General features: G+C 54.8%; 1 protein-coding gene across 1 annotated transcript in view; it reads right to left on the reverse strand.

The window, feature by feature from the left end:
* Window positions 1–24979, reverse strand: part of EDAR (ectodysplasin A receptor) — a 51058-nt gene that overhangs the window by 14337 nt on the left and 11742 nt on the right. Inside the window, exons 2-4 of the mRNA XM_081593009.1 lie at window positions 3653–3721; window positions 2978–3100; window positions 2364–2545 (exon numbers count right to left, since the gene is read on the reverse strand). Coding sequence (XP_081449135.1) covers window positions 2364–2545; window positions 2978–3100; window positions 3653–3703 — 356 coding nt within the window. The 5' untranslated portion in view covers window positions 3704–3721. The remainder of the gene's footprint in view (window positions 1–2363; window positions 2546–2977; window positions 3101–3652; window positions 3722–24979) is intronic.

Consider the following 24979-nt stretch of genomic DNA (forward strand, 5'->3'; position numbering starts at 1 on the left):
CCCTGGTGAGGCTGCTCCCCACCCTGCAGCTCCCCTCCGTCTTTCTGCAGGTGTCATCCCCAAGTCCCCCAGGAGGGGCCTCTGAGTGGTGCCCAGCTCCAGCAGTGTGATGAGCTGAATGACCCCAAGACCAGGTTTGCAAGTTTCCAGCAGGTTCCTCTGGGAGCCCTCTGGGTGTCCTCTAACTGGGCCTGAATTCGACCCCTCACTGGTTTCTGGTGCCTGCGGTGCACAGAACCATCCAGTTGTTGGGTTTTTCCTTTCAAGGCTCACTCAGCCTGTCCTGGGTGGATGGGGGTGTGAATGCCTGTCCAGCAGCTTCAGCAGGTTTCCCTCGATCCAACACCAGGTGCTCCGTAGAGCTCTGGGACCCTTTGTCTTTCTGTAAAGCCCAGATTTCCCACACTCTGGTCTATACTGTGACTTTCTCTAGTTCTTTCTTCCTTCTTCTCCTGTTGCTCAAAGATCGATTAAGATGAGGAGCCCAAGACAAGACTAAGGTTCACATGGGGCCTCTAGAATCTTCCTTCACATCCACAGGGACATAGCTTCTCCCCAAAGACCTGCTTCCCTGGGGGGCTCCTAGGCTCCCTTTCCACTCCCTTGAGCAGGTGGATAGAAGCCTCCATGAACCTCACCCCATCCTAGGGGGCCAGCAGGGAGTGAACGCAGTCAGTGAGAGCTTGTCATGGGGGAGGCGACACCCGGGGAGGCCTCCTAGAGCTCTGTCCCTGGGCCTCCTCTACGGCCTTTCTCCACACAAAAGCACGTGGACAGCTCACTGTTAATACGGGCTTGTTTTTTTTTTTTTCACCCATTTGACAAATATGTTTGGCTTGTCCTCTGTGTCAGCGCTTGTCAGACAGATACCTGGACACAGAAGTCTACAGCTTAAGAGGTGGGTCTGAACCAAAGATCAGAACCTGGAGGCTCCCTAGCAATATACCTGAACTGACGTTATTTTCTGCAAGGTTAAAATAGCTCCTTGTGTTAAAGGGTCTTTCACTTTCAGTTTGTTTCTCACTTGGAGGGTCTTTCTGCATTTCCTTTTTCTTATAGACTAATGTCCAGTGCTTTTGTTTGGATATATTCTTATTTTCTATCTCCTCTTAATTTAATACAGTGGTTCGGAGGGGGTGAATAACAGGTGACAAGCAGGCTACGAGATGTGGTGCAGTGTTCAAAATGCTGCTGCTGCCATGACCACCACCATCATCACCTCCACCACCACCTCCATCATCACCATGACCACCTCCACCACCACCTCCATCATCACCATGACCACTGCCATCATCACCTTCATCATCACCTCTATCATTATCACCACCAGGAAGCCTATACCACTGCTCTCGGCAGCCCTTGGTAGCACAGGTTGTGTGGCCACCAGAGGGAGGCAGTCACCGGGTTTCAGGGCTATACTTTCCACCTCCCAAGGGGAATCTGCTGTCTTGAAGAAAGATTCTGTCTTTCAGGCTAATTGTACTTTGGTTTTTATGGGAAGATTTTGACACATAACAGAATTGTGGGGGAATTATAGGAACCATATGTCTCAAATATTTCTATTGTTGTTCAGCGGTCACTAAGTTATGTCTGACTCTTTGCAGCCCCATGCGACGCCCTGGACTGCAGCACACCATGCTTCCTGGTCTATCACCACCTCCCTGAGTTTGCTCAAACTCATGTCCATTGAGTCAGTGATGCCATCCAACCATCTCACCCTCTGTCGCCCCCTTCTCCTCCTGCCTTCAATTTTTCCCAGTGTCACGGTCTTTTCCAATGAGTCGGCTCTTCCCATTAGGTGGCCAAAGTATTGGAGCTTCAGCATCAGTCCTTCTAGTGAATATTCAGGGTTGATTTCCTTTCGGATTGACTGGTTTGATCTCCTTGCAGCCCAAAGGACTCTCAAGAGTCTTCTCCAACACCACAGTTTAAAAGCATCAGTTCTTCACTGCTCAGCGTTGTTTATGGTCCACCTCTCACATCCATACATGACTACTGGAAACACCATAGCTTTGACTACAAATATTTCTGTTAGTAGCTTTTCACCCTCAGTTTTTTTCCAGAATACTAAAAATACCAAAAATATCTTGGTTTTTCTTTCCTCACTCCACGTGTGTTGTCTCCTTTTAAGTATTTGACACATCTGCTTGATTTGGGTGGTCAGAGATGCTATGATGATGAGGTCCACTTAGTAACACAGACATGGAGCCTAGGTGGGCTGCCCCGCGGGCGGAAGGTGGTGGGTCTCCCGCCAGGTGACGTGTGCCCCCCTCCCCCGCCCCCCGAGCTGGAGATGTGTGACCCTCCTCCCCGCGGGACCCATGCCCGGGAGGCGGACGTGGGCAGGGCGGCACGGAGCTCACCCAGGCAAGCAGGGCCCACACTCAGCGTCGCGCTCTGTGTCCCCCGGGGTCAGCACCGTGGCGCGGAAGAAGCCCTCGCAGTCTTTGTGGCGCCGGCAGATCTGGTAGCCGCCCTTGGAGAACTTCTCCGCGGGGCAGGGGACGCAGCCGTAGTCCTCGTCCCTGGTGCCGTAGCCGCAGGACTGGCCAGGGAAGGATGGGACACAGGTGGGTCAGCGGCTGCATCGCCACGACGACCACCACCTGACCCGAGGTTCCTATGCGCCGGGGCGCACCGGCTGCTCCCAGGATCTCCTCTCTCGGGTCGTGAACTGTCCTACCCGCAGCCCTTCCCCATCTGCTCTGAGCCCGGGGTCCCTGCTGCCCCCATCCGCCTGATGCTGCTCCTCCTGCTGGCTCCAGGATAAACTCATCCGGCCAGGCTCACGGCCCTGGGATTGCACACTCGGCGCCAGGACCCCAAACACCACAGCCACATTCAGGTTCCCGGCGCTTAGCAGGTGGTCTGTGCAGAGCTCTTCCCAGAGGAGGGCCATCCATCCCGCAAGGGCCGGACATCCGTCCTCCAGCCGCTCCCTACACCCCGCGGGGCCGCGCTCAGGGGCGGGGCTTACCAGGTAGGGCTCCTCCCCTGGCGCGCACTGCGGACACTCGTGGCACAGCCCCATGGTATGGTTGTAGAACTCATTCTCGCCACAGCTGGCCTCCTCCGCACCGGCCCAGCACACCAGGGACGCCTGCCTCGAGGAAGGGGCTCCTTTGGCCTCCACTCGCCCTTGGAGACCCCCACTGTCTCCGGTCGGCACCTGGAGGTTGTGGTGGAGGAACCCTGGGGGGGACCCCTTCAGCTAATGACCTGGCAGTCCTCACCTGTCAGAGGCTCCATCCCAAACACTTGGCACCGGAATCTCCCCAGACTCCCCTCAAAGCCGGGGAAGACCCTTCCCGCAGCCTCCAATCACAGATGCCTCAGCTGACCAGGAGCTCTGGGCTTGACTTTCCCAGCTCCGTGGCCTAGGGTATGGAGCTTGGCACAGGGGCGCTGGGCTGGGCACTACCACACAGACCATAGAGCCCGGTGAGGGGAGCTCTGAGTACAGTGACTGACTCTGGCTGAGGGCTGGTCAGGGCTTTGCCCTGGAGAGCCCGGTGAAGGTGGGGGCGGCGGCATGTGATCACTGCATGGCTGCTGCACAGACAGGCTGAGAGGGACATGGCTAGTGAAGGACATGGCCAAATGGGAGCTCCCACTAGGAATACCCTGGGGCACAGGTGCCCTGGCCACTTACCAGCAGGAAAGGCAGACAGGCCATCCATGTGCAGCTTTCCCTGTGGGCCATCCTGTCTCAAGGGGTCACCTGAAAGACACATTTCATCAGCAGGGGGCTGCTCGGGACCCCAGGCCCTGCCCGGCCTCATGTTCAGTCTGAGGGGCCTCCCAGAAGGTTTTAAGCTGAGCCCAGGCCCCTTGCTCCCCGGTGGCCACACTTGGGCCACTGCTGTCCCACCTGGACTTGGGGTTTGAATTCCTGACAAAAGCACACCCTGTTCTGATGCTGGGGTAGAGGAGAAGCTTCCAGAATCAACCAATGGCTCAGACTCGCTAAGTCCCCAAGGTCGCCCCCACCTGAGTCCCCTTGGTGACCATCATTGGTCACGGAAACCCACAATCCCCACCGGCACAGAGCAGATGGCTTGAGCCGCAGCCCTGATGCTCTGGGCCTGCTCCCGTTCTGGGGTCCTCGTGTCTACAGTGCAGGGTCCCTACGGCCCCAGGAGAAAAGCGGCCACAAGTCACTGTAGGGGAAAGCTGGCGGTCAGGGGAGGGTGGGGCAGCCGGACCCCCTCTGTCTAAACCTGCAGGACTATGCTCAGGAAGGCGTTTGGGAGAAGCGCCCAGTGGGACGCTGGTCCCCGGGGGAGGGGTCTGAATCCACCAGCCTCTCAGCCTGGGGCCTCCCTTCACTAATGGGCTCCAGGAGATGCAGGTGGGATCCTGAGAGTTGGTGTTTGTTCGTTGTTCTGACAATCGCGATCCCAGGCCCAAAGCCCTGCTCTGTCTATAAAGTTCCTGACACACACAGCAGGTCTGTAGGGACAGCCACTGGCTTTTCAGCAATGACTTTTTGTTGTGGGGGGTGGGGGAAGCAGGAGTGACCCCAGATTGAGGGAGGTTGTGGGGAGCTGTCCCTTCCAGGAAGTAGGGGCGTACGTGTGAACTCTGACCAGCAGGAAAGGCTGCAAGGTTTGGGAAGGATGCCCCCCACTGCCTGGGACACCAGGGAAAGACGGGGGATGGAGACAGGGCCCTGGGGGCCAAGATCTTTCCGGATGGCACCTCTGTTGGCCTGTCTCTCACCCCAGTAGCGTCAGGTAGCTTTGAGGAGGGGCTAGTTTTCTGGAATCTCTTGACACAAATCCTGCCTTCTTCACTCCCCTTCACACACAGTCTTGCATTCAGAACTGTGTTTACGGTTGAAAACCCCAAGTGGACGGGGCCAGATGAAAGCGCCAGCCACCCGGCGGTGAACTCCTGGGTGTTTTCCTTCTAGCAAGGAGCAAGCTGGGGCAGGCGGGGAGTGGGGAGGCGGGCCTGCGCCTGCCAGGTGGGCAGGGAAGGTGTACACAAAGGCCGGAACTTAGGAGCAGCCCCGGGGCAGCTGGCCGGGGTCAGGAGAGTGGGTTTCCTAAATTAACAGCCCTGGAACCCCTCCAAGGACCAGGCTGGAGTTTTTGCCTCTGTTGATATCTAATTATAGCTGCGCCTGGGAGGGCTTCCCTATAAACCCAGAGGGCCGGCGTAGCTCAGGGCTGTCCAGGCTCCTGGAAGAGCAAAGTGTGGATGAGAAACAAAACCGAGCCTGTGGTTTCGCTGCGTTTCTGTCGTCCACAGTGACTCCCCAGGAAGGAGGGCATGCGTGGGGCCGGGATTGCAGCCACGTGGCCTGAGTATCCTCGGGTGCCCTGGAGGGGCTGTGGGTGCCCTGGTGACCAGCCTGAGCTCTGGCCTCTCCTCCCGGGTTTGGGAGGGCTTTCTCGGGAGGAGCACCATCTTCTCAGGTCCAGGATCTGCTGACGCAGGAGACTTGCACTCCAGTCGTGGATGTGAAAGTCAACCAGGACCAAGGCCTGAGCCACACTTGGGCCCTGCGGGTGAAGCTGGGCCTCCTGGGAACCTCTTGGGCCTCACATGGAGGTCAAGGGTGTTGGGGGCTGCTCGGGCGAGGGTGCGCTGGGTGTGAGGCAATCCGAGCTCTCCTCTTCAGAGCAGTGCTGGGCTCCAAGGGAGCAGCAGACCAGGTGCAGGGCCTGGGGTGAAGGTGTTCCTGGAGGCCAGAGGTCGTGTGCTTCCTCTCACCCTGGTCCATGGGCTGAGTCAGGGTCGGGGGCGGCGTTGGCAGGAGGCAGCTGCTCAGGAAGTGTCCTGGCTCTTCAGCCACCAGGGCCGGCTGCTGCTCAGGCTGTGAATCCTGTTGGCAGGACCCACCTCCAGGGGCATCCCAGGGGTCCTGTCCAGCCTGGTGGAGGGCCTTCCGGAAACTCCGTTAGCTCACTGATGCTGCCAGGTGGGCAGTGCTAAAATGTGAGCATCACAGGCACCTGCCAGCCTCGGGGGTCAGATGACTGGGGACATGAGCGAAACCGCAGGAGCCTCTGTCCTGTGACCCCCACGACAAGACTGGGAGGAACTGGCAGTCAGGGAGAGGCTGAGGCTGGAGACTCTTGAGAGGGACCCCAGAGAGACGGAGGGTGAGGGGCTGAGCGGGATGCAGGCAGGAGGGGACCACTGGGGGCATTCACACTACATCTTGGTGAGACCTGAGGACTCTGACAGGTAAGTGGCCGCCAGTAGGTCACCAGGTGGCAGGCAGTGTCCACATTGTCTCATGACGTAGGAATCACATTTGTGGAGACACCTGTGTGTAATCATCCTGAGGTCCAAGGCCTCCCCTTCTCTGCTGGAGGCTGTTCCCTCGGGGGCCTCCTGACTTCACCTCCAGACTTGCCTCTCAGGACAGACACAGGGCCCCAGCTTCTGCTTCTCATTCAGCCTGTGGGCAATGGATGCACCAAGTGGCCATCAGGTGCTCGTCAGAGGATGTGGGTGCAACATCTGCCATCGTCTCTTCCAAGGCTAACAGAGGTCAGGGCTGGTGGGCTCTCACATGCAAGCAGGAGTTTCAGGGGCAGGTAGGGGTTGAGTGGAGAACACAGGAGGCAGCAGGGCAGGGCCACCGAATGGGCAGGGGCTGGGGAAACCCACATGGAGGACCAAGAGGCCACAGAAGGTCCAGCCCATCAGGCCTCCCCAGGGGAAGTTGACAAAGAAGCTGGTTATTTGAGCTGAAAGATTAAAATAAGTGCCCTAGCTTCATTTTTTTGTTTTAATTGAAATAATACTCAGAAAATAAATATTCTTGCACACATGGAATAACTGTAATGCCTGAAGTGTGCATTAACTTTTGGCCCCTTGTGGCTTTGGTACCAAATGACCCTTGCTAACACAGACAAGCACATCACACAGTCTCGATTCCTGCCAGGCATTAGCTCTTCAGAACCCAGGGAGGCAGGAAGAGAAAGGAAACCATATTCTGGACATTTCTGTTCACATTTCTGTCTTTCTGTTTTGCTCAGCTTTTCCTGTTTGCTTTTATTTTCCTACGTATAGACCAGCGACCATGGTAATTGTCCCCAAGGTGCTGTGCACAGCCATAGCCTCAGAAGGTCCCTAAGTTCACACCAGCATTGCCATTATGATTGTCAACCCTGGTTTGGGCTTCTTAGAAGCTCCTTGGTCATTCAGCAGGAGCCTGTGTGTGTGTGCAGTGATGGAAGTGGGGCTGGACCCGGAGCAGGAAGCTCATGAGTTGAATGTGGCCAGAATTTATCCAGCCAGAAAGTTCAGCAGGAGGGCAGTTATGCTGTGCAAACCTCCTACTGTAAGACCTGTGCTCACAGAGTTCTATTCATTTCTGTTTCACTTAATGCCTCACAGCTGAAAGGATCTTATAACAACTGATGAGCCTGGTAAAGCTTTTAAAAAAGTACCTACTTTATTGCCTTACCACAATCGAGGGAAAGCATTTCCAGGGTAAAATCAGGAAGGTTGCTTTAACTAAAATACATGGCTTTAGACTACAAAAGGCAAGTTTTTCTAGGATGTTTGTGCATGCGTATGTGCTAAGTCACGTCAGTCATGTCCAACTCTTTGTGATCCCATGGACTGTAGTCAACCAGGTTTCTCTGTCCATGGGATTCTTCAGACAAGAGTACTGGAGTGGGTTGCCATTTCCTTCTCCAAGGGTGCTCATATAAACACGAAATTTTGTTGAAACATAATAGCAACTGCTCTCTAGCACTTAAATATGCAGGTCGTCTATCCACATTCATCTGTCCATCCATCCATACACCCATGCAATGCTTATTGAACATCTCTAGACTAGGCTGAACCACAAATTGACATGATGCCTGACAGGTGTTCATGTATGCTCAGTCGCTCAGTCATGCCCAACTCTTTGCAGCCCCAAGGGCTGTAGCCCCCCAGGCTCCTCTGTCTATCGGATTCTCCAGGCAAGAATATTGGAGTGGGTTGCCATTTCCCCCTCCAGAGGATCTTCCCAACTCAAAGCCTGAGCCCACATCTGTTGTGTCTCCTGCATTTGGCAGATGGGTTCTTTACCTGGGAAGACCCTCCCTGCCAGATGATGCCCCACAATTTGTCGACCGTGAGATAAACACTGAGGCAAGGAATAAGCAACAAACAAACAACAACAAACTGTGGAAAATTTTTCAAGAGATGGGAATACCAGACCACCTTACCTGCCTCCTGAGAAACCTCTATGCAGGTCAAGAAGCAACAGTTAGAACCGGATATGGAACAACAGACTGGTCCCAAACTGGGAAAGGAGTACATCAAGCTTGTATATTGTCACCCTGCTTATTTAACTTATATGCAGAGTACATCATGGGAAATGCCAGGCTGAATGAAGCACAAACTGAAATCAAGATTGCCTGGAGAAACACCAACAACCTCAGATATGCAGATGATACCCTTATGGCAAAAAGCAAAGAGGAACTAAAGAGCCTCTTGATGAAGGTGAAAGAGGAGAGAGAAAAAACGGGCTTAAAACTCAACATTGAAAAAACTAAGATCATGGCATCCGATCCCATCACTTCCTGGCAACTAAATGGGAAAAAATGGAAACAGTGGCAGACTTTATTTTCTTGGGCTCCAAAATCACTGTGGACAGTGACTGGAGCCATGAAATTAAAAGATACTTGTTCCTTGGAAGGAAAGCTATGACAAACCTAGACGGCATATTCAAAAACAGAGACATCATTTTGCTGACAAAGGTCCATACAGTCAAAGCTGTGTTTTTTCCAATAGTCATGTACAGATGTGAGAGTTGGATCATAAAGAAGGCTGAGCAGTGAAGAACTGATGCTTTCGAACTGTGGTGCTGGAGAAGACTTTTAAGAGTCCCTTAGACAGCAAGGAAATCAAACCAGTCAATCCTAAAGGAAATCAACCCTGAATATTGATTGGAAGGACTAAGGCTGAAGCTGAAGCTCTAATACTTTGGCCACCTAATGGGAAGAGCCAACTCTTTGGAAAAGACCCTGATGCTGGGAAAGATTGAAGGCAGGAGGAGAAGGGGACAACAGAGGATGAGATGGTTGGATGGACATGAGTTTGAGCAAGCTCTGGGAGATGGTGAAGGACAGAGAAGCCTGGTGTGCTGCAGTCCATGGGGTCGCAGAGAGTCGGACAGGACTTAGCAACTGAACAGCAACAAAGGGAGTAAGTTGTGGGTGCTATTGGGTATTGTGTGTGGGGAGATCAGAAAGGCTGCCCTAGACCCAGAGAATGGAGGACGCCCTGCAAAGGCAGAGAGCAAGGAGGAAGGACAGCAGCTCCGGGTCACTACTCTCGCCTCCTGTCTTAGCAGTGGACTGTGAGCCATCTCCTGCACTGTTTTGGGAAGTGGAGTATTGCTCTCGCTCTACACCCAGGGACCCCTGTGCAGGTCTCCCCCAAGCTCACTATCCTCCGTCCTTTGCTCAGTGATGTTGGGAAGATGACCCTCCCAGCCCACCATTCCCCCACCCCCAACAAGCCGCCCTTCCATCCCCACCTGTCCAGCTTCTGCTGTGCCTGGACCGCTGGAAGGTGGTGCTTGGCCACAGCAGTTCAGCTCAACAGCACAACCAAATCAAGGATGCAGTAGACCATTTGTGGACACAGACCCTGGAATCCCAACCACACCAGCCAAATGAGAGACACTAATTTGATGTAAGAGACCCATTAAGTAGAGGAAATTGAAGGAAATAATCCATTGGCACCAGAATCATTAGCTTCTAAATCAGCACCAGCAGGAGGCAGCAAGAAGGAGCTGAACCACTGCTGTTACTATTCACCCCGAGGGAACCTCAGCTGGCTCCCACTCCAGGATGTTATCCTGGTAATTAGGCAGCTCCCATCTGGGTGGCAGAAGCCTCCAGGGTCTCCTGACAGTGGCCTGAAGGGGAGGGGGCGGCGAGGGCAGGGCCCAGACACCCCCATGCCCAACCTGCTGCCCTGGTGCCTCCCTTTGAGGCCTGGAGCCCAGACAGCGAAGAGGGGTTCCTAGTGCGGGGAGGCGTAGAGGTGTGCCCTTGGGCTCTCGATGATCCCGGGCTTCACCAGGTGGAGGGGAGGGGGTCAGGGCCCCCAGTCACCATGTGTGGGCCCCGTGTGCACAGGAACAGCGGAGACGGGTTAGAAAAGATCAGACTCTCATGTGCCCTCAGAACAGTGGTTGATAGTCCTGGTTCACGGCACTGACTTATGTTCTTATTGTTGAGACTGCACTTTAAAAAGCAAGCAGCTTTATGGGGTGCAATTAACTCACAGCAAATACCACTCGTTTCCAGCGTGCAGGTGGCGAGTTGAATGGTCTGCACCACACAGCCTCCACCCAAGCACACAGAACCTCCACCTGAGGGAGGCCTTCCCGTGCCCCTTCCTCACCGCGCCCCTTCATCACAGCACCCCTTCATCATCTAGCCCCTTCCTCACTGTGTCCATGGCCTGTTGGTCACTGCAGATTTGCGATTGTGGGTTCTGGCTCCCCAAGGAACCCCACAGCCGTCCCAACACCAGCCGTGAGCCTGGAGAAGGGAAGGCTGGCACGAGGGAAACATTAGGGAAGCCCGAGGACACCTCCCGGCCTCCCTGGACAGACGGTGAGTGCAGAGACCCCCGCTCTGGCATAAGCCCCTCCTCCACAGAGCCCTGCGTCCTGAGCCGTCTGGGGCCCTCTCCCGGCAGGGGGATGAATGCGTGTCCGGCAGGGAAGCAAGCCCAGCCGGCGGGGTGGGCAGCCTGGTCCCAGCGGGCAAGGGCATTGTGGGGATATCTCTTTCCTTGGAGACTAGAGGTTCTGGTGATGGGGAAGCCGCAGCTCCGCAAGCCGGCAGCTGGCAGAAACCACAAGGGCAAGGAGAAACCTCTGCAGGTTTCCTTGGGCACCCGTGTTTGGGGACTGGAGACTTTGTGCAGGGTGAGTGGAGGGCCAGGTGGCCCAGACTCAGCCTCACTTGAGTACTCGCTTCATTTCACCGTCCAGAGTCAGAATTTGGCACTTAAGGGACCCCACTTGACTCACTGAGCCGGTGGAGGCTCAGAGAGGTTGAGCAGCTTGCCTGAGGTCACACAGACAGAGGTGGCCGAGCTGCGGCCCACCAAACCAGGTCTATTTCTCTTTCTGCCAGGAGTCCTGGGGGCACAGGGAGGGGCTGGGGTGGCTGGAGCAGGGTAGGTCCGAGGGCCAAGCCAGTTCAGCTTGGACTTGGTTTCATATAACTTCTGGGGTCCCATGAGAGTCGAACAGCTGTCCCCAGGGCCGGGTGAGGCTTAGGAGTGGGGGTGATGGAGTCAGCATCCCCCAGCCTCCCTTGGTGGGTCTTTGCTGTGACCCTCCCCACCCCAGCCCTTTGAAGATCCGGGAGTGTTTGGTTCCAGTGTATCCTAGTCCCTCTTGTTCGGACGAGGCGACAGCTCCCCTGATGCATGATACCTGGGACTCCCAAGACCCCTGAGGATGGAAGGATGAGGTGGGTGGTGTTTGCTTGTTGCTGTGAGCATCCTTGTCTCAGTCCAGCTGATGTGAACACGTGGGTGCAGCCGGGCTGGGGGCAGAGGTGGATGGTGCCAGGGCTGGCGGGTCAGTACTGGGGGGGAGGTGTCCCCACATCCAGTCTAGCTGCCCCCGCGTCGAGTCCCAGCATGAAGCCAGGAGCTTGTAAACTTGTTTCCTTCCTGTCAGACTCAGGGGCTTGTTCTGCCAGTTTGAGAACAGTCACTTTTCATACTCTTTTCCCGTTGTTCAGGGATGGGCAGCTGGAGAAGGTGACCGGGCGAAGGTTCCCCTGGGTCAGCCAGGAGTGCCCTGAGGCTGTGGGGATGGAGGGAGGTCACAGCCTCATGGGCCACGGGCTTGCCAGAGCCCTCTGTCCCCATCCGGTTCATCCCTGTGGGGTTAAACTACATGTCATGTGAAACAGAGTCGCTTGCAGTTTCCCCATGTGCGTGCATGTCCCGGCCTGTCCTTGCTCCGAGGCAAGGAGCTGGGTCAGTGTCCTAGTCTTAACGGTCCTTTTAGAGACTCTGTTGGTGGTGGCATCGCTGACTGAGACAGGTAGCCGCTCGCTGGGGTGTGAGGAGCCGGCCCAGGTCTGGGGGGACTGCCACCGTGCGCCCCGATTCTAAGCAGAGCAGCCGTGTGGCTTCCTTGGCTGATGGTGCAGGAGCCCGAGTCCTGCTGGGGTGTCTGTCCGGTCTGTCCATCTGTCTGGTGCTGCTCTCTCATCGCCACCCAGCACCTCCCTCCTCCGAGGCCACAGTCATGGTCCCAGTTCATCCAGGCCGAGTGGGACCGGCGGGCACTCTGTCCCCTGCAGGTGGCTGCACTCAGAGTAGCCTGGCCAAGACCTGTGGCCTGGAGCGAGCGTCTTCCCCTCAGGCCTGAGCTGGAGGCACGGGGGTCCCCACCTGCCTCTCCTCAGGGCTTGCACAGGGTGGATGTATGTGGGAGGTTTTTAAACTTGGAACCCGTATGGACTGAGATTACCTGAGGACACACGGGCAGTTACTGTCCAGCCACAGCGAGCAAATTTCTCTGCTCTGAAGGAGTGTGTTTGCTTTGAGAAAACTTAAAGCAGTCTGTGACCACGAGAATCGCGGCTACAGGGCCCGTACTGCTGCCTCTTTATTGGCTTGTTTGGCTGCACCACGTGGCATGTGTGATCCTAGTTCCCCCGAGCAGGAATGGAACCCAGCCCCCCTCTGGTGGAGCTCAGAGTCTTACCCACAGGACCACCAGGGAAGCCCACACACTTCTGTCTCTACCCTAATGTGGCTATTACTCCCTCTGTGGGTGAGGTGGGGGTTCCTTCAAAGCAAACTGTCCCTGTGCAGGAGGGATTTGGGTCCCAGGTGTGGCTCCATCATTTACAAGCTGTGGGACTCTGGGCAGATAATTTAATCATTTCTGCACCGTGGTTGTCTCATTAGTAAAACTATGATATGAATAGAACATACTCAGAATGCAAAGATTAAAGTGCTTACAACAGTGCATGGTGCACAGTCAATGCTAATGAATGCAGGCTATTTTCAATTTGGGGAATTGTTTCCAATTATGAAAAAATTAGAAAATAAAAGAAACATACAAAGAGGAAATAAAAATCATAAATCACCCATTTTGATTCATTCTATTTGTGCTTTACTTGTACAGACATAGATATCTTTGAATTGAAGTTAGGATAGCAGCATTTACATGCTGCTCATGATTTATCTTCTTCCTTCCCTGTGGCCTTAATTAGTCTCAGATCACATTCTTTTTAATGGATCTGAACTATTTCACAGTATGGATGTGCCATAATTAGATCAGCCAGTGCCCTAGTATCTGACCTTCAGGTCGGCTCTCAGTTGTCACTGTTATAAGTACTGTGCAGTGATCATTGTTATGCCTGTTTGATGATGTCTTTTTAAACTTCAGAAAGTGAAGTTATGAGGTTGAAGGGCGGGAGAAGGTGTGTGAGGAACACCTGCACTGGCACTGGTCCTTTAACCCGGACGTGACTTTTGCTTTAGTTTCAGGTGAGAACGAAGCCTGGTTGTGAATACTGGGTGTTCCCCCTGCACTGAGATCACCCTGTCCTCACCCAGTCCTCTGCCTACTGCCTGCCAGCCGTGCACCCGGCCATTCAGATCTGAGGGCTCGGACACCTGCCAGCCCTCCTGGGCAGCTGAGACACAGCCTGGGGCCAGTGGGGGCTGGATGCTCATACTCCCTTGTAGACCCCTGATGAGGGCACCTACCTGACTCCTTCCTGTCTGGTATCACCAGAATTTTCTGAAAATCTTTGGTTTATGGGGTTTCCCAGGTGTTGCTAGTGGTGAAGAACCCACCTGCCAGTGCAGGAGGCATAAGAGACTTGGGTTCGATCCCCGGGTCGGGAAGATCCCCTGGAGGGCAGGGCAACCCACACCAGTATTCTTGCCTGAAGAATCCCACGGGCAGAGGAGCCTGGCAGGCTACTGTCCATGGAGTCACAAAGCTGGACCTGACTGAAGTGATGGACGCGCTTTGTTTACGATTTGTTTTGGGTTTTCCTCCTCATCTGGACTTCTGAAGTTGGGACCTGAAGAAATGGGTCAGCTCTGAACTGTGTGACTCAGCCCAGGTCCCCACAACCCACGGGCCCTGGTTCCTCCAGCTGTGCTGAGAGTCTGGCCTGTGGCAGGGTACTGCTGGTGGGCTCCCAGTGGCTGCTGACCATGGCTGCAGGAGCTGGGTGGAAGCCATGTTCTTTGTTTGTGGGCAGAGGGGTCCCTTTCAAGCTGTCATCTGGGAGCCGGAGGTCTGAGTCCTCAGGCTGGGATGTCGGGGTCATGGCAGGGCCTTGGTGATGACCGGAGGCCATCTCGTCTCCTAACAACAGTCATCCAACCAGGGCTCTACATAGACCCCCTGTCCTACCCCCACCATGGGCTCCATGTCTCCACCAGGCCCCGAGGCCACTGCCTTCCGACTGAAGTTCCCCGACTCCAAGCCTCGGGGCCACAGCCCCACACACCTGGACGACTTGAGCTGAGTGAAGAGACACACACCTGCCTCCAAGTGCATTTAAAGCCTAATTTTAGGGGCATTAAAAACCGTTTGATGCCCAGCCGTGTCCCTCAGCAGACCCGCCAGGGAGGCTGGGGAGGAGGGACCTGCGCTTTCTGACGCGGGATGCTGGTTTTCTGCTCTCCTCTCTTGGGTGCAGCTGTGACTTGGCCACATCTGCATTGAGCTCAATATTATGTCTTTGTAACATTTTTGATCTTCATTAATTATAGCTCAGGAAAGCTGACAAAGGCAACCTGTCTCTTTAATGTAAACAAGATTAATTGCACGGTTCCTGCAGAAAGTGAACTACCAGCATTTTAACAAAAAATATTTGTCTTTAGAGCAGCCTTTGGATAAAAAAAGAGAAAAAAAAATGAGAACTGTTGCAGGAAGTGCCGAAGCTGCCAAGTGAGCGTGCCCGCGAGCCTTGCCCTCATTATGAGCCTAAAGCGCACACGCCCGCACTTTCATCCTCCTCCAGGCCCCGGACGAGGCCCTGCACATGGCCGTGGCTCCGCAGCCTGGAATGCGGCCTGGTTGTTTGAAGATGGGGTTTACACCCGACACCTTTCCTCAAGCACCTCGCCCAGACTCGCCTGCTCTCGCATCAGCCACAGACCGACAGCCTGGGTGCTTCATCTTATAACGACCACATAATCCAAGATAAACACACACGGGATCGCTATCACTTTCATTAATAACTGTGAAATGTTCCTTCCTTCAGCAGGTACAAAACCCAAACGGGCAAATGCGCTCCGTGGGCCAAGGCTGAGGCTCATGGGGGCAGGGGTGCGCCCAGGGCAGGGGGCCCAGGGGCAGCCAGAGGACATCTCTCAGCTGCTCTGTGGCTCCAGGACCCTGGCTGGGAGGTAGAGGGCTGAACGGGGCACATCCCTCTCAGCTCATCATCCTCCAGCCAGGAGGCTCCTGGAGTCCACCCCCGGGGCCCTCAGCTGCCTTCTGCTGGAAGCCCCGGGATAGAGACCTGGATGGAGGCTGTGGACCCAGAGGCTGCAAGCTTCAGGCCCATCAGAAAGACCAGTGGGGTGGGGGTAGGAGTGCAGACTCATGGCTGAGACAAGGTGGAGGGCTGAGGGCAAGACAACGCTGATGAACTCCCCACCCCATCCCAGGGAGCACCTCTGGCTGGACAGCGGACACCAAGCTCAGGAAGTGGGGATAAGCAACAGAGGCTGCAGCCCCCAGCCCATGGAGTCCTGGCTGAGAAAGTGCTGGACTCAGGCCTAATGGAGTGTGTGTGTTGGGGTGGGAGGTATGGCGGGTATGCGGTGAGGCCAGCAAGGGCATCTGGAGGCCGTGTCTGGGCAGACAGGCCTTGGTCGGGCCCTGATCTGTGGTCCTGGCCCCCACGTGGCCAGCGGGTAAAGCAGCAGGCGCTCTGGGGCTGGGCTTGGGGTTGGCTCATGCTTTCCCAGGGAGGAGGGGCTGAGGGGGAAGCGGGACTTTCCAAGTTTCGACGCCAGTCTGGAAAGGGGACACCAGACTGCCCATGGGCAGAGCTGAGGAGAGTCCAGGGAGGTGGCCTGGGTGAGAGTAGCTGGATAAGTGGTCACCACGTGGCCATGAGGGGGCCGCCAGATTGTCATAACCAGAGTGTTACATTGCTCAGTTTTCTGCCTTTCTGGGATAAAATGACTCAAGCTATGAGATTTCCAGGGACCCTGGTTCCAAGGAAGTCACTGGGTTGAAGGGCCTCTGGGAACGTGGCCCTGGAAGTGCAGGAGTGTCCGGGTGAGGCTGTCCCCACTGTGTTCTGTGTGGTCACGAAAGCCTGGCACAGAGGGCAGGAGAAATGGGGACCACTCGGGCAGAGTGGGGACAGCCAGCGGCTGAAACTCAGGCTTTCCTGCAGGGCTCACCTCAGGGTGCAGGCCCTTAAAGCACCTGCTCACAATGTCTCCGTGAGATCAGAGACTGAGCCGTGGCCAACAGAGCTCCTCTGCTCCAAGTGGGCCCGGATGCTCTCTCGCTCCCAGGAAGGATGCTAGTCTGACCCATGACCTGATTCCACACAGCACTCGCGGAGGGGCAGGCAGCTGAGGACACTCCTTCCCAGGGAGCAGACGGGGGCTTCACTGGTGTGTGTGTGGGAGGTGTCTCCTAATCTCTTGGAACTGAGCGTGGGCCCGCTGCTTCCACAAGAGGTCCTTGTGCTAGGGACAGACTTGGGGAGGGGCCCTGTGTCAAGGGCGTTGGGTCAGCTCTAACATTCCAAGCTGATGTTTGGAGGAAGGACCACAGCTGTGTCCTGGGTTGGGGTTGGGGAGAAGGCGGGAGGAGGGGAGGAGCCTCGAGATGGGCCTTCCTCCGCCCGCCCTCCTGCCCTCCTCGAGTCAAGCAGTTTGTAAAACGCCGGAGAGGTTTTCCTCCCTGGGCCGACTCTTCCCACAAAACACAGAAGGGAACACACAGAGATGATAGGTGGAAAGGTGATCTTGCCTGGGGCCACATGGGTCACGTCCAGACCACCCCCCACCTCTGCTCGGGGGCCTTGGTGTGGCCGCCAGCACCCTGCCCACCCTGGGGGAGGTGCTACTTCTATCACATTTCACCTCTTAACTCAAGTTCTTGTGAAAATCTCATTAAACAGGTGCTGTTCTGTTGTGTGCACCTTATGGATTAACCAAAGGTAAAGGAGGTCAAGTCACCGTCTACATTCACACAACCAGTAAGTGATGAAGGAGCTTAAACCAGAGCTCCCACCCAAGGCCCACGCCCTCTCTGTGGCCACCACCCCGCCTCTCCACCTGGCATGACATCACCGCACACATGTCCAGGCCAATGTGCTACCAGCTTGTCCAAGAGATGGGGCAGACACAGACTTCAAATCAGTTCCAAGACCCTCTGTCTTTACAGTCATAATGAAGACCCACCAACACCCCAACATAGTTCCAGGGTAAGGAAGGTTCCACCCGGGATGCCAAGCAGAGCGGGCACCTTGTCTTCCCTCCTGCAGTGGTTTCTGCAGCAGCAGCCCATCAAGCAGAACCAAATGCTGCAGCTACAATGCTCGGTCCCTCACAGGCCCACGTCCAGCTCGGAAGATCCCCAGGCCCTCAGAGCCCTAACTTAGACCCCCAGAACTCACACACAGAGATGCTGCCAAGTTTGGGTAACTGCACCAGGTGGCTTTAAGTTGTGTCTTTATTTGAAATTTGGGCAAATGTGAAGTGCTCCTATCAGCAGAGATACCTTCAGGAACTCCAGGTTCATTCAAGGGGATGTTTGTAGGCACTGTGAGAAATATTCAGTGGGCTTTTAAAGGCCGCTCTCAATCTGCTCCTAGGCTGCCCAGGGCAGACATGCTTAACTTTTTAAAGATTTTCATTATAGGAATTACAAGGGACATTTAAAAAGCTAAGTGTTTTGACATATGTATACCCATGGCTGATTCATGTTGATGTACGGCAGAAAGACAACATTGTAAAACAATTATCCTCCAATTAAAAATAAATAAAAAACTTCACTGTTTTGTTTTGAGATAATTTTAGATTCACCCACAGTTGTGAGAAATAATGGACAGGCCTGCATGCCCTCACCCCAGTGGTTTCATTGTGCAAGCTTGTAGTCAAGTGTCTCCCAGGGTCGGGGCACAGAACAGCTATGAGAGAACTTATCTAGAGATTCTTCATAACACTGTGGATGGTGAGAATGAGTTGCCATTTCAGCAGGAGAATGAACCTGGGCTCTTGGGATGTTGAGACTAGTGCAGGGCGACTCCCAGGCCCATGGTATCATGGGGCTGCCTGTCCCCAACCTGCCATATGCAAACAGGGGGCCCTTCATTCAGTTCTGCCTGAAAAGATGTGAGCAAAAGGCAATGGAAGGATGCCTGCACCGGCTGGACTAGCCACAGGCTGGGCACAGCAGAGTCTAGCCCCACTCCAGCCCCGGCCAGGCCTGCACTTGCCTGCCCACTGCTTTCTTGGCCATGGGCTGAGGTGGCTGAGCCCAGCCTTGTCCAGGACAACAGCCACTCTCCACACAGCCGCTGAGCACTTGAACATGGCTGGTGCGACGGGAAACTGAGCCTTGGATGTTGTTGTTGTTCAGTCACCAACTCGTATCCAACTATTTGCAACCCCATGAACTGCAGCACTCCAGGCTTCCCTGTCCCTCACCATCTCCTGGAGTCTTGGATGTTAATTAGCTTCAATCACTGTAAATGGACAGTCCCCTTCAGCTAGTGGCAACCCCACCAAGCAGATGGAAGACAGCCCTTGGATCTCTCTGCCTCCCAGATGTTTTGATTAAGCATCTGGGCTTGTCCAAGTGGCCATCTACCTCCCTGTAGGATGGGCCAGGGGCTTCAGTCCCCAGGAAGCCAAGGCTCCAAGTGGGCCACGACTTTTCTGTGGGCCCATCGGCGATGCTGTGCCCCAGCTAGACGTACGCCCGGGTCACATGACCAACCCACCACCGATTCACTCATCCTTCCCCTAAACGGAGTGTGAAACCCAAAGTATGGGAAATGGAAGTTCATATTCTAAACAGCAAGGCAGACACTTTTGGGGGAAAAAAATCCCATGGTAACCAGAGATTGAAATGAGGACAATTTTTTGACAAGTAAGAGCCTCCTATTTAAAGAACCAAGTTTCTAGGAACAAAAGGAACAGCAAATAGCAAACGAAGTGTTGGAAGAAAAAAGCGACAAAACAAATCCAGGCAAGAGCTCAGAAAACACTGGACTTGACGCCGTTTGTCAGGTGAACCCATGCCATTTGGGTGGGATGTCCCTGCCCCCGGTGGGGGCTTCTCTGGGGAGACCCAGTCCTCCATCAAAGCTCCAAACTGCAGGCAACTCCATGCACCAGGGAGCATCACAAAAACACACTTAGCAGCATGTTTAGACTAAGCAATAACTCATTCATTCTAATTAAATCCTACAAAGTTCAGCTTAGTATTTAAAATGTATTTTTTTCACAGTCTGAGGCTTTTTGTCCTCAATTACACGGCCTGCTTGTTTCACACTAACTTCCTAAAAGCTTGCTGCTTATTTCATATTCCCCTGAAGAGTTAAAATTTGTGTCTCGTGGTGGTGGGGGGGTTGCTTTCCCTGTGGCCCCAAGGTCATGGTTCTGTCCTTTAATAACCACAAATGTCCCAGAGGGACTGCGAGCAAGGAAGACCTGGGGGCCTCACCCTGCGTCCCGGCTCTGGCCCCCACAGCCGCAGAGGGACATGGGCTCCATGTTCCCCTTCATCCACCACTGGGCACCACGGCAGAGCGCGGCCTCTGCCGATCCCAGGGTTTATGGTAATGGGGTGATTTTGGAGGGGGTGGCAAGAGCAAGGCCAGGATTTTATCACATCACACGTCAAATTCAGCATTGGCCTTTCATGTCTCTCATCCCACCACCAGCCTCTCTCCCAGGCTGCGCCCCCCCAGATGACCCTTTGTGGGGCCCAGGGAGTCCAATGTCCAGCGCCTCTCCGGGTCCCTGTGGAGCCAGAGCCTTGACCTCAGGACACCAGTTGTAGCAGAGCTCAGCACTGCCATCTCTGGTCCATTCCTGCAGAGGGACTCATTTCTCCAGGAGGCGCTGGCCCGGCACTTTATGGTGAGGCATCAGCTTGGCAGGCTCTGCCTGTGGGCAGGTGCTTGGGGGTCCTTCCTACCCCTGTGCTGGAGGGGGGCTGCAGAGCAGAAGCTCAGGAGCCCACACAGCACAGCTCCCCACCAGGGTCAGGCCACAGAGGGGTGCCAGGCAGGACCCCTTCATCAGGGCTGAGCAGATACCAACCAGTCCCGTAGGTCTGAGACCCAGTCCGTGCCATAGTCAGTTGTGGGTTCATATTTCACAGAGAAAACCAGGGGGTGGGGATTAAGAATATCAAAGGTAGACTTTCCTTTTGCTCAGCACTCAGTGCTGCCTGAGGCTGCGGTGAACGTGCTGGGGGCCAGCACACAAGGGTCTGCTGGCCGGGAGGGTGAGGATGGGGGGGGTTACGGGGAGGGGCCTGCTGCTCTCTGGTCTTCAAAGTTAGTGTTTATGGGTTTCTTGCTTGTCTTTTCATCCTTTTTTTTACTATCAAAGAGGCTTATTACAGTCCTGCGCGACAAGTGACTTCCTGATTTTTCTGCCAAACAAGGTGGTTATAAAAGTTGAAAAGGATTAGGCGCTGAGGGTGCAGCGAAAGTGTCTGCAGACGAAGTCGTGCTTTTGATCCTGTAATTGCCTCAATTTTACTTCAAACCAACTTCCTCCCCCCTTTTCCTCAAAGCTTCCAAGGACACAGACACTGGGGAAAACTAGACTGTGGATTTCTGTTTTTTGGAAGGTTTCATGTGTGGATTTTCTAGGAGGAAACTTAAGAGCCCAAGGGATAAATTCTCTCCATGGAAGCATGTGAGGCAGCGCAGAGACTTTCCACAGTCAAAGGATGGAGACACAGATGAGCGAGATGGAGTCCCATCAGGGGACCCCGCCTGGCAAGTTGGGTGTGCATAGCAGGGCGGCAGCAGCTCGCATGTGAGGCAGATGTACGGGAAGCTGGGGGCAGCCCTGAGCCCCACATGTGGGGCATCCCAGGTTTGGGTGGAGAGGCCCCAGCCTGGCCCTCTGGCCCTGGGCATCGTGCCGAGTGCCCAAGGGAACATCCCTTCTGGATCCCAGGGACCAGCATGGGGGCAAAGCTTCAGTTGGCTTCACAGACACACAGGGGTCCCAGGTCATAGCAACTAAGTATTGGTGGGTCGGGGACTTCACCCCATGCTGGGTGACCCTAAAGCCTGATATTCTGGGTGTTTATCGAAATACCAGTTTTTTAAAGAACACTGAACCCACGGTGTGGGAGGGCCTGAAGTGCCAGAGCAACCCAGACTCCAGCTCTGGACACAGTAGTGGGCTGAGGGGCTCCTGCTCAGTCTGGTGTTCAGGCCACACCACCTCCAAGTGGGCCCCTGGACCTGCAGCTTCCTGCAGGTTAGGGCCTGAGCCCATGCTCTGCTCAGCATGTGTCTGTAGACCAGCCATCCCAGCATCACCTGTTAGCAGGGTGAATACCCCCCGCCCTGAATCACAATCTGCCTTTTGATCAAGTTCCCAGGTGACTCAGAGGTGCAGGGACACCCGAGGTGGGATGGACTTGACCCAGGGCACCAAGCTGTTTTCCGGGACAGGTCCCCAGTGTTAGACTGAGAAAGCACTATGTGTGTGTCCCAGACTCTACCTACTATGTTGTGACATATGCTATACACATACACACATGGGGAAAGTAAAAACAGGAAGTGAAAGACAGAAAAGCGGTATTCATCTCCTAATTGTGCAGAAATCTTTCTGGTCATTTAAACTCTGGAAGTGGCTTCTCTCATAGCTCAGTTGGTAAAGAATCTGCCTGCAGTGCAGGAGACCTGGGTTCAGTTCCTGGGTCCCCTGGAGAAGGAAATGGCAACCCACTCCAGTATTCTTGCCCGGGGAATTCCATGGACAGAGGAGTCCGGCAGGCTACAGTCCATGGAGTCGCAAGAGTCAGACACAACTTAGCGACCACACCACCACCACCACAAACTCTGAAAACCAGGCTTGTAGCATCACGTGTTGCCTTCAACACATTAAAATAAGTTCAGGAAATGCACTTTAATTTGTTAATGGTTCCAGTAAAAGCAGGCTTATTGAACAATAGTAGTTTCATCTTGGGAATAGACTACAAGACTGAACAAATAGGAGTAACAGGTTTGCGAATTCTTTTCTTTCCCTGTGGGAATAACTCTTGTTTAGTAAGGCAGACTGACTCATCTGTCTCCTCAGACCACAGAGTGTGAGGTCCCCCCACCTGCTCATCCCCCCACCCCCGAGGACGCTTCCCCTGCTACTCTCTCACTCACACCCCGTTCTCAGGGCCAGGGTCATTGCTAGGCAGCCAGGTGCCCAGGACCTGGGCTGTGGCTGACAGGTTCGTGTTCAGCTCTTCTCTCGCCAACTATAGAGTCTTCGCTCTTTGTGAAGGCATGCTCCTGTGCTTCTGCAAACTTGGTGTTCAAATCGTGTCCCTGGAAGGCATTGTGTCACTGGGAGCTTGTCAGAAATGTGAGAGCCGGACCCACGCAGGCCCACAGTAACAAACGCTGCATTGTAGCCAGGTGCCAGGGGACTCATGTGCCCATCAAGGTCAAGACTGTGACCCTAGGACAGTAGTCCTCAGTCCTGCCTTATCGCCAGCATCAGGGGACAGTTTCATTTTTAATTTTTAAAAATTTAAAACAGAAATTTATTTTGGGCTGTGCTGGGTCTTCGTTGCTGTGTGGGCTTTTCTCTAGCTGCAGGGACTGGAGGCTACTCTCTAGTTGCGGTGTTCAGGCTTCTCATTGCGGTAGCTTCTTTTGTTGGGGAGCCTGGGCTCTAGGACACACAGGCCTCAGTAGTTGTGGGTGGCACACAGGCTTAGTTGCTCCATGGCATGTAGATCCTCCTGAATCAGGGATCAAACCTGGGGCTTCTGCATTCTCAGGCAGACTCCTTACCACTGAGTCACCAGGGAAGCCCAGGGGGCAGTTTTTATAGACTCTGTGTTCCTGGGCTCCATGCCGACCAAGTCAGCCTGGATGTCTTGGTGGGTTCCCAGCATGAGGCCACGAATCCAGGAATCAGCCAGACACAGAGAGGAACTGGGTATTTGGTGCACAGACGGGCAGGAGGAATGAACAACAGGGCTGAGGGTCCAGGGTGTGAGGGCTTGGCTGAGCACCCCCTGAGCCCGGCACTCGGGACTGCGAGGGAGGTGGAGGTTTGGTGTGTGTAGTGGCTGAGTTTGGGGGTTCCCTGTTACCCACTTGGCTGTTTCAGCCACACCCTGGTGAGCCACACATGTGGCATCGAGTTCTGTCCGATAGATGCAGACTCACTGACCCAGGTCTTCAGAGGCTCAGGATGTCAAGCAGACAGTGACAAGGAAATAAGAACACAAAAGAAGCTGGGCAGGGCAGTGTGGTTCCCATGCCCCTTGCTCGCGCCTTCACCTGTGGTCGCCGTGCCCTCCCCTCAGCCCTCCTGGCCGGTGTGGGTGCCAGCCTTCAGCCACTGCCCTTCCCAACCCACTGTGCCAGGGCAGCAGCCCAGCAGCGGGGCAGTGAGCTTGGTTCAGGAACAGGGCATCTGGCCCCACAGGCCAAGAGTCGCCAAACCAGCGTCTGAACAAGGGGGTGGGTTTTCTCCCCTCTGCCATCTCATAGCTGTGGCAGAACCAGAGTGAGAACTTGACTAAACTGAAAACAAATGAATTGATAGCACCTGACTGATCTGCCAATGACTAGTAGCTGATGGCCCTCCAGGAGGGCGAGAAGGGCAACCAGGGACAAGGTGGGCTTCTGCCAGCTCCACCTACCCCACCTGTCTATCCTCCCCTTGGCCTTCTTGAACTTCCTTCTAGAGCTGGGCATGCCCAGAACACAGTAGCCTGCATCCCAGATCTAAGGTATTTCCTATGAGGGTGCTTCCCAGGTGTTTGCAACGCACTTTACCCCTGCAGTGCAAACAGGCCATGAGACGCAGGATGTCCTCCGGGACCCCAAACACCAGGAACTGTCCTCCTTGGAGCTGCAAGCTTGGCTGCCCTTCATGCTCGTGGTCTGATAGCATCCTGCAGGGAGGGGCCTGGGCCCTCAGTCCACCCCACCTGCTCCCACAGAGGCCAGTGGGGAGCCAGGGTGCTGGCGTGGAAAGTGACAATTCAGCCACCCTCTTCCTGGGCTGCAGGGTGACAAGCAACCACTGGTAATCCCCAGGTAATAAGGGGGTAATAAGGGGGGCTCACAGTGACATGCGTGAGTACACACCACTCCACACGCATGTGCTGAGTCATCGGGCCCCCAAGCTGGCAGCTGTGACCCCCGTTTACAGAGGAAATCGAGGGGGTGAGGGGCCTTCCCAGAGTCCATTTGGGGAGCAGGGGGGCACTTGTGTCTCTTCTGACCCCCAGGCCCTCCCATCGCTGCTCGTTGTCCAGGAGCCAGGGAGGCAGCTCAGCTCCTGGAGGGGGGGGTAGGGGGGTGCTCTGCCAATTCCGGGAGGTGGCTCAGGATGGAGGACAGAACTGAGTCTAAAGAAGTGGTTTTCACTAAAACTTCTTACTGTAGAACAGACTCAGACCTCTGGGAAAGCGGCAAACACTGTGCAGAGTTGGAGTGTGTCTCATAGCTCGAGTCCCTTCTGTTGAGACCTTCTGTTAGTAGATATGTTTGTCTCAGCCGATGAGCCAGTGTTGGCGCCTCATGGTTATTACCAATGTCCACGCTTGATCACCCCTCCCTGCTTTTTCCTGCGGTTCCCTAGCTGTCCCAGGACCCCTCCTGGGAGCTCATCTCATCACATCAGCCCTGGGTGAGCTGCATCCCCAGGAGCTCCAGTTCCTTTATTGGAGGACGGCATTAGGCTTGGACAGCTGGGTCAGTGAGGGGCTGGAAGGGGCTGACATGCCCATAGCTGACCCAGGGAAGGAGCT

The sequence above is a fragment of the Giraffa tippelskirchi genome, chromosome 4 (genome assembly GCF_054371585.1).
Source record: "Giraffa tippelskirchi isolate mGirTip1 chromosome 4, T2T-mGirTip1v1.2.pri, whole genome shotgun sequence".
Taxonomy (NCBI): domain Eukaryota; kingdom Metazoa; phylum Chordata; class Mammalia; order Artiodactyla; family Giraffidae; genus Giraffa; species Giraffa tippelskirchi.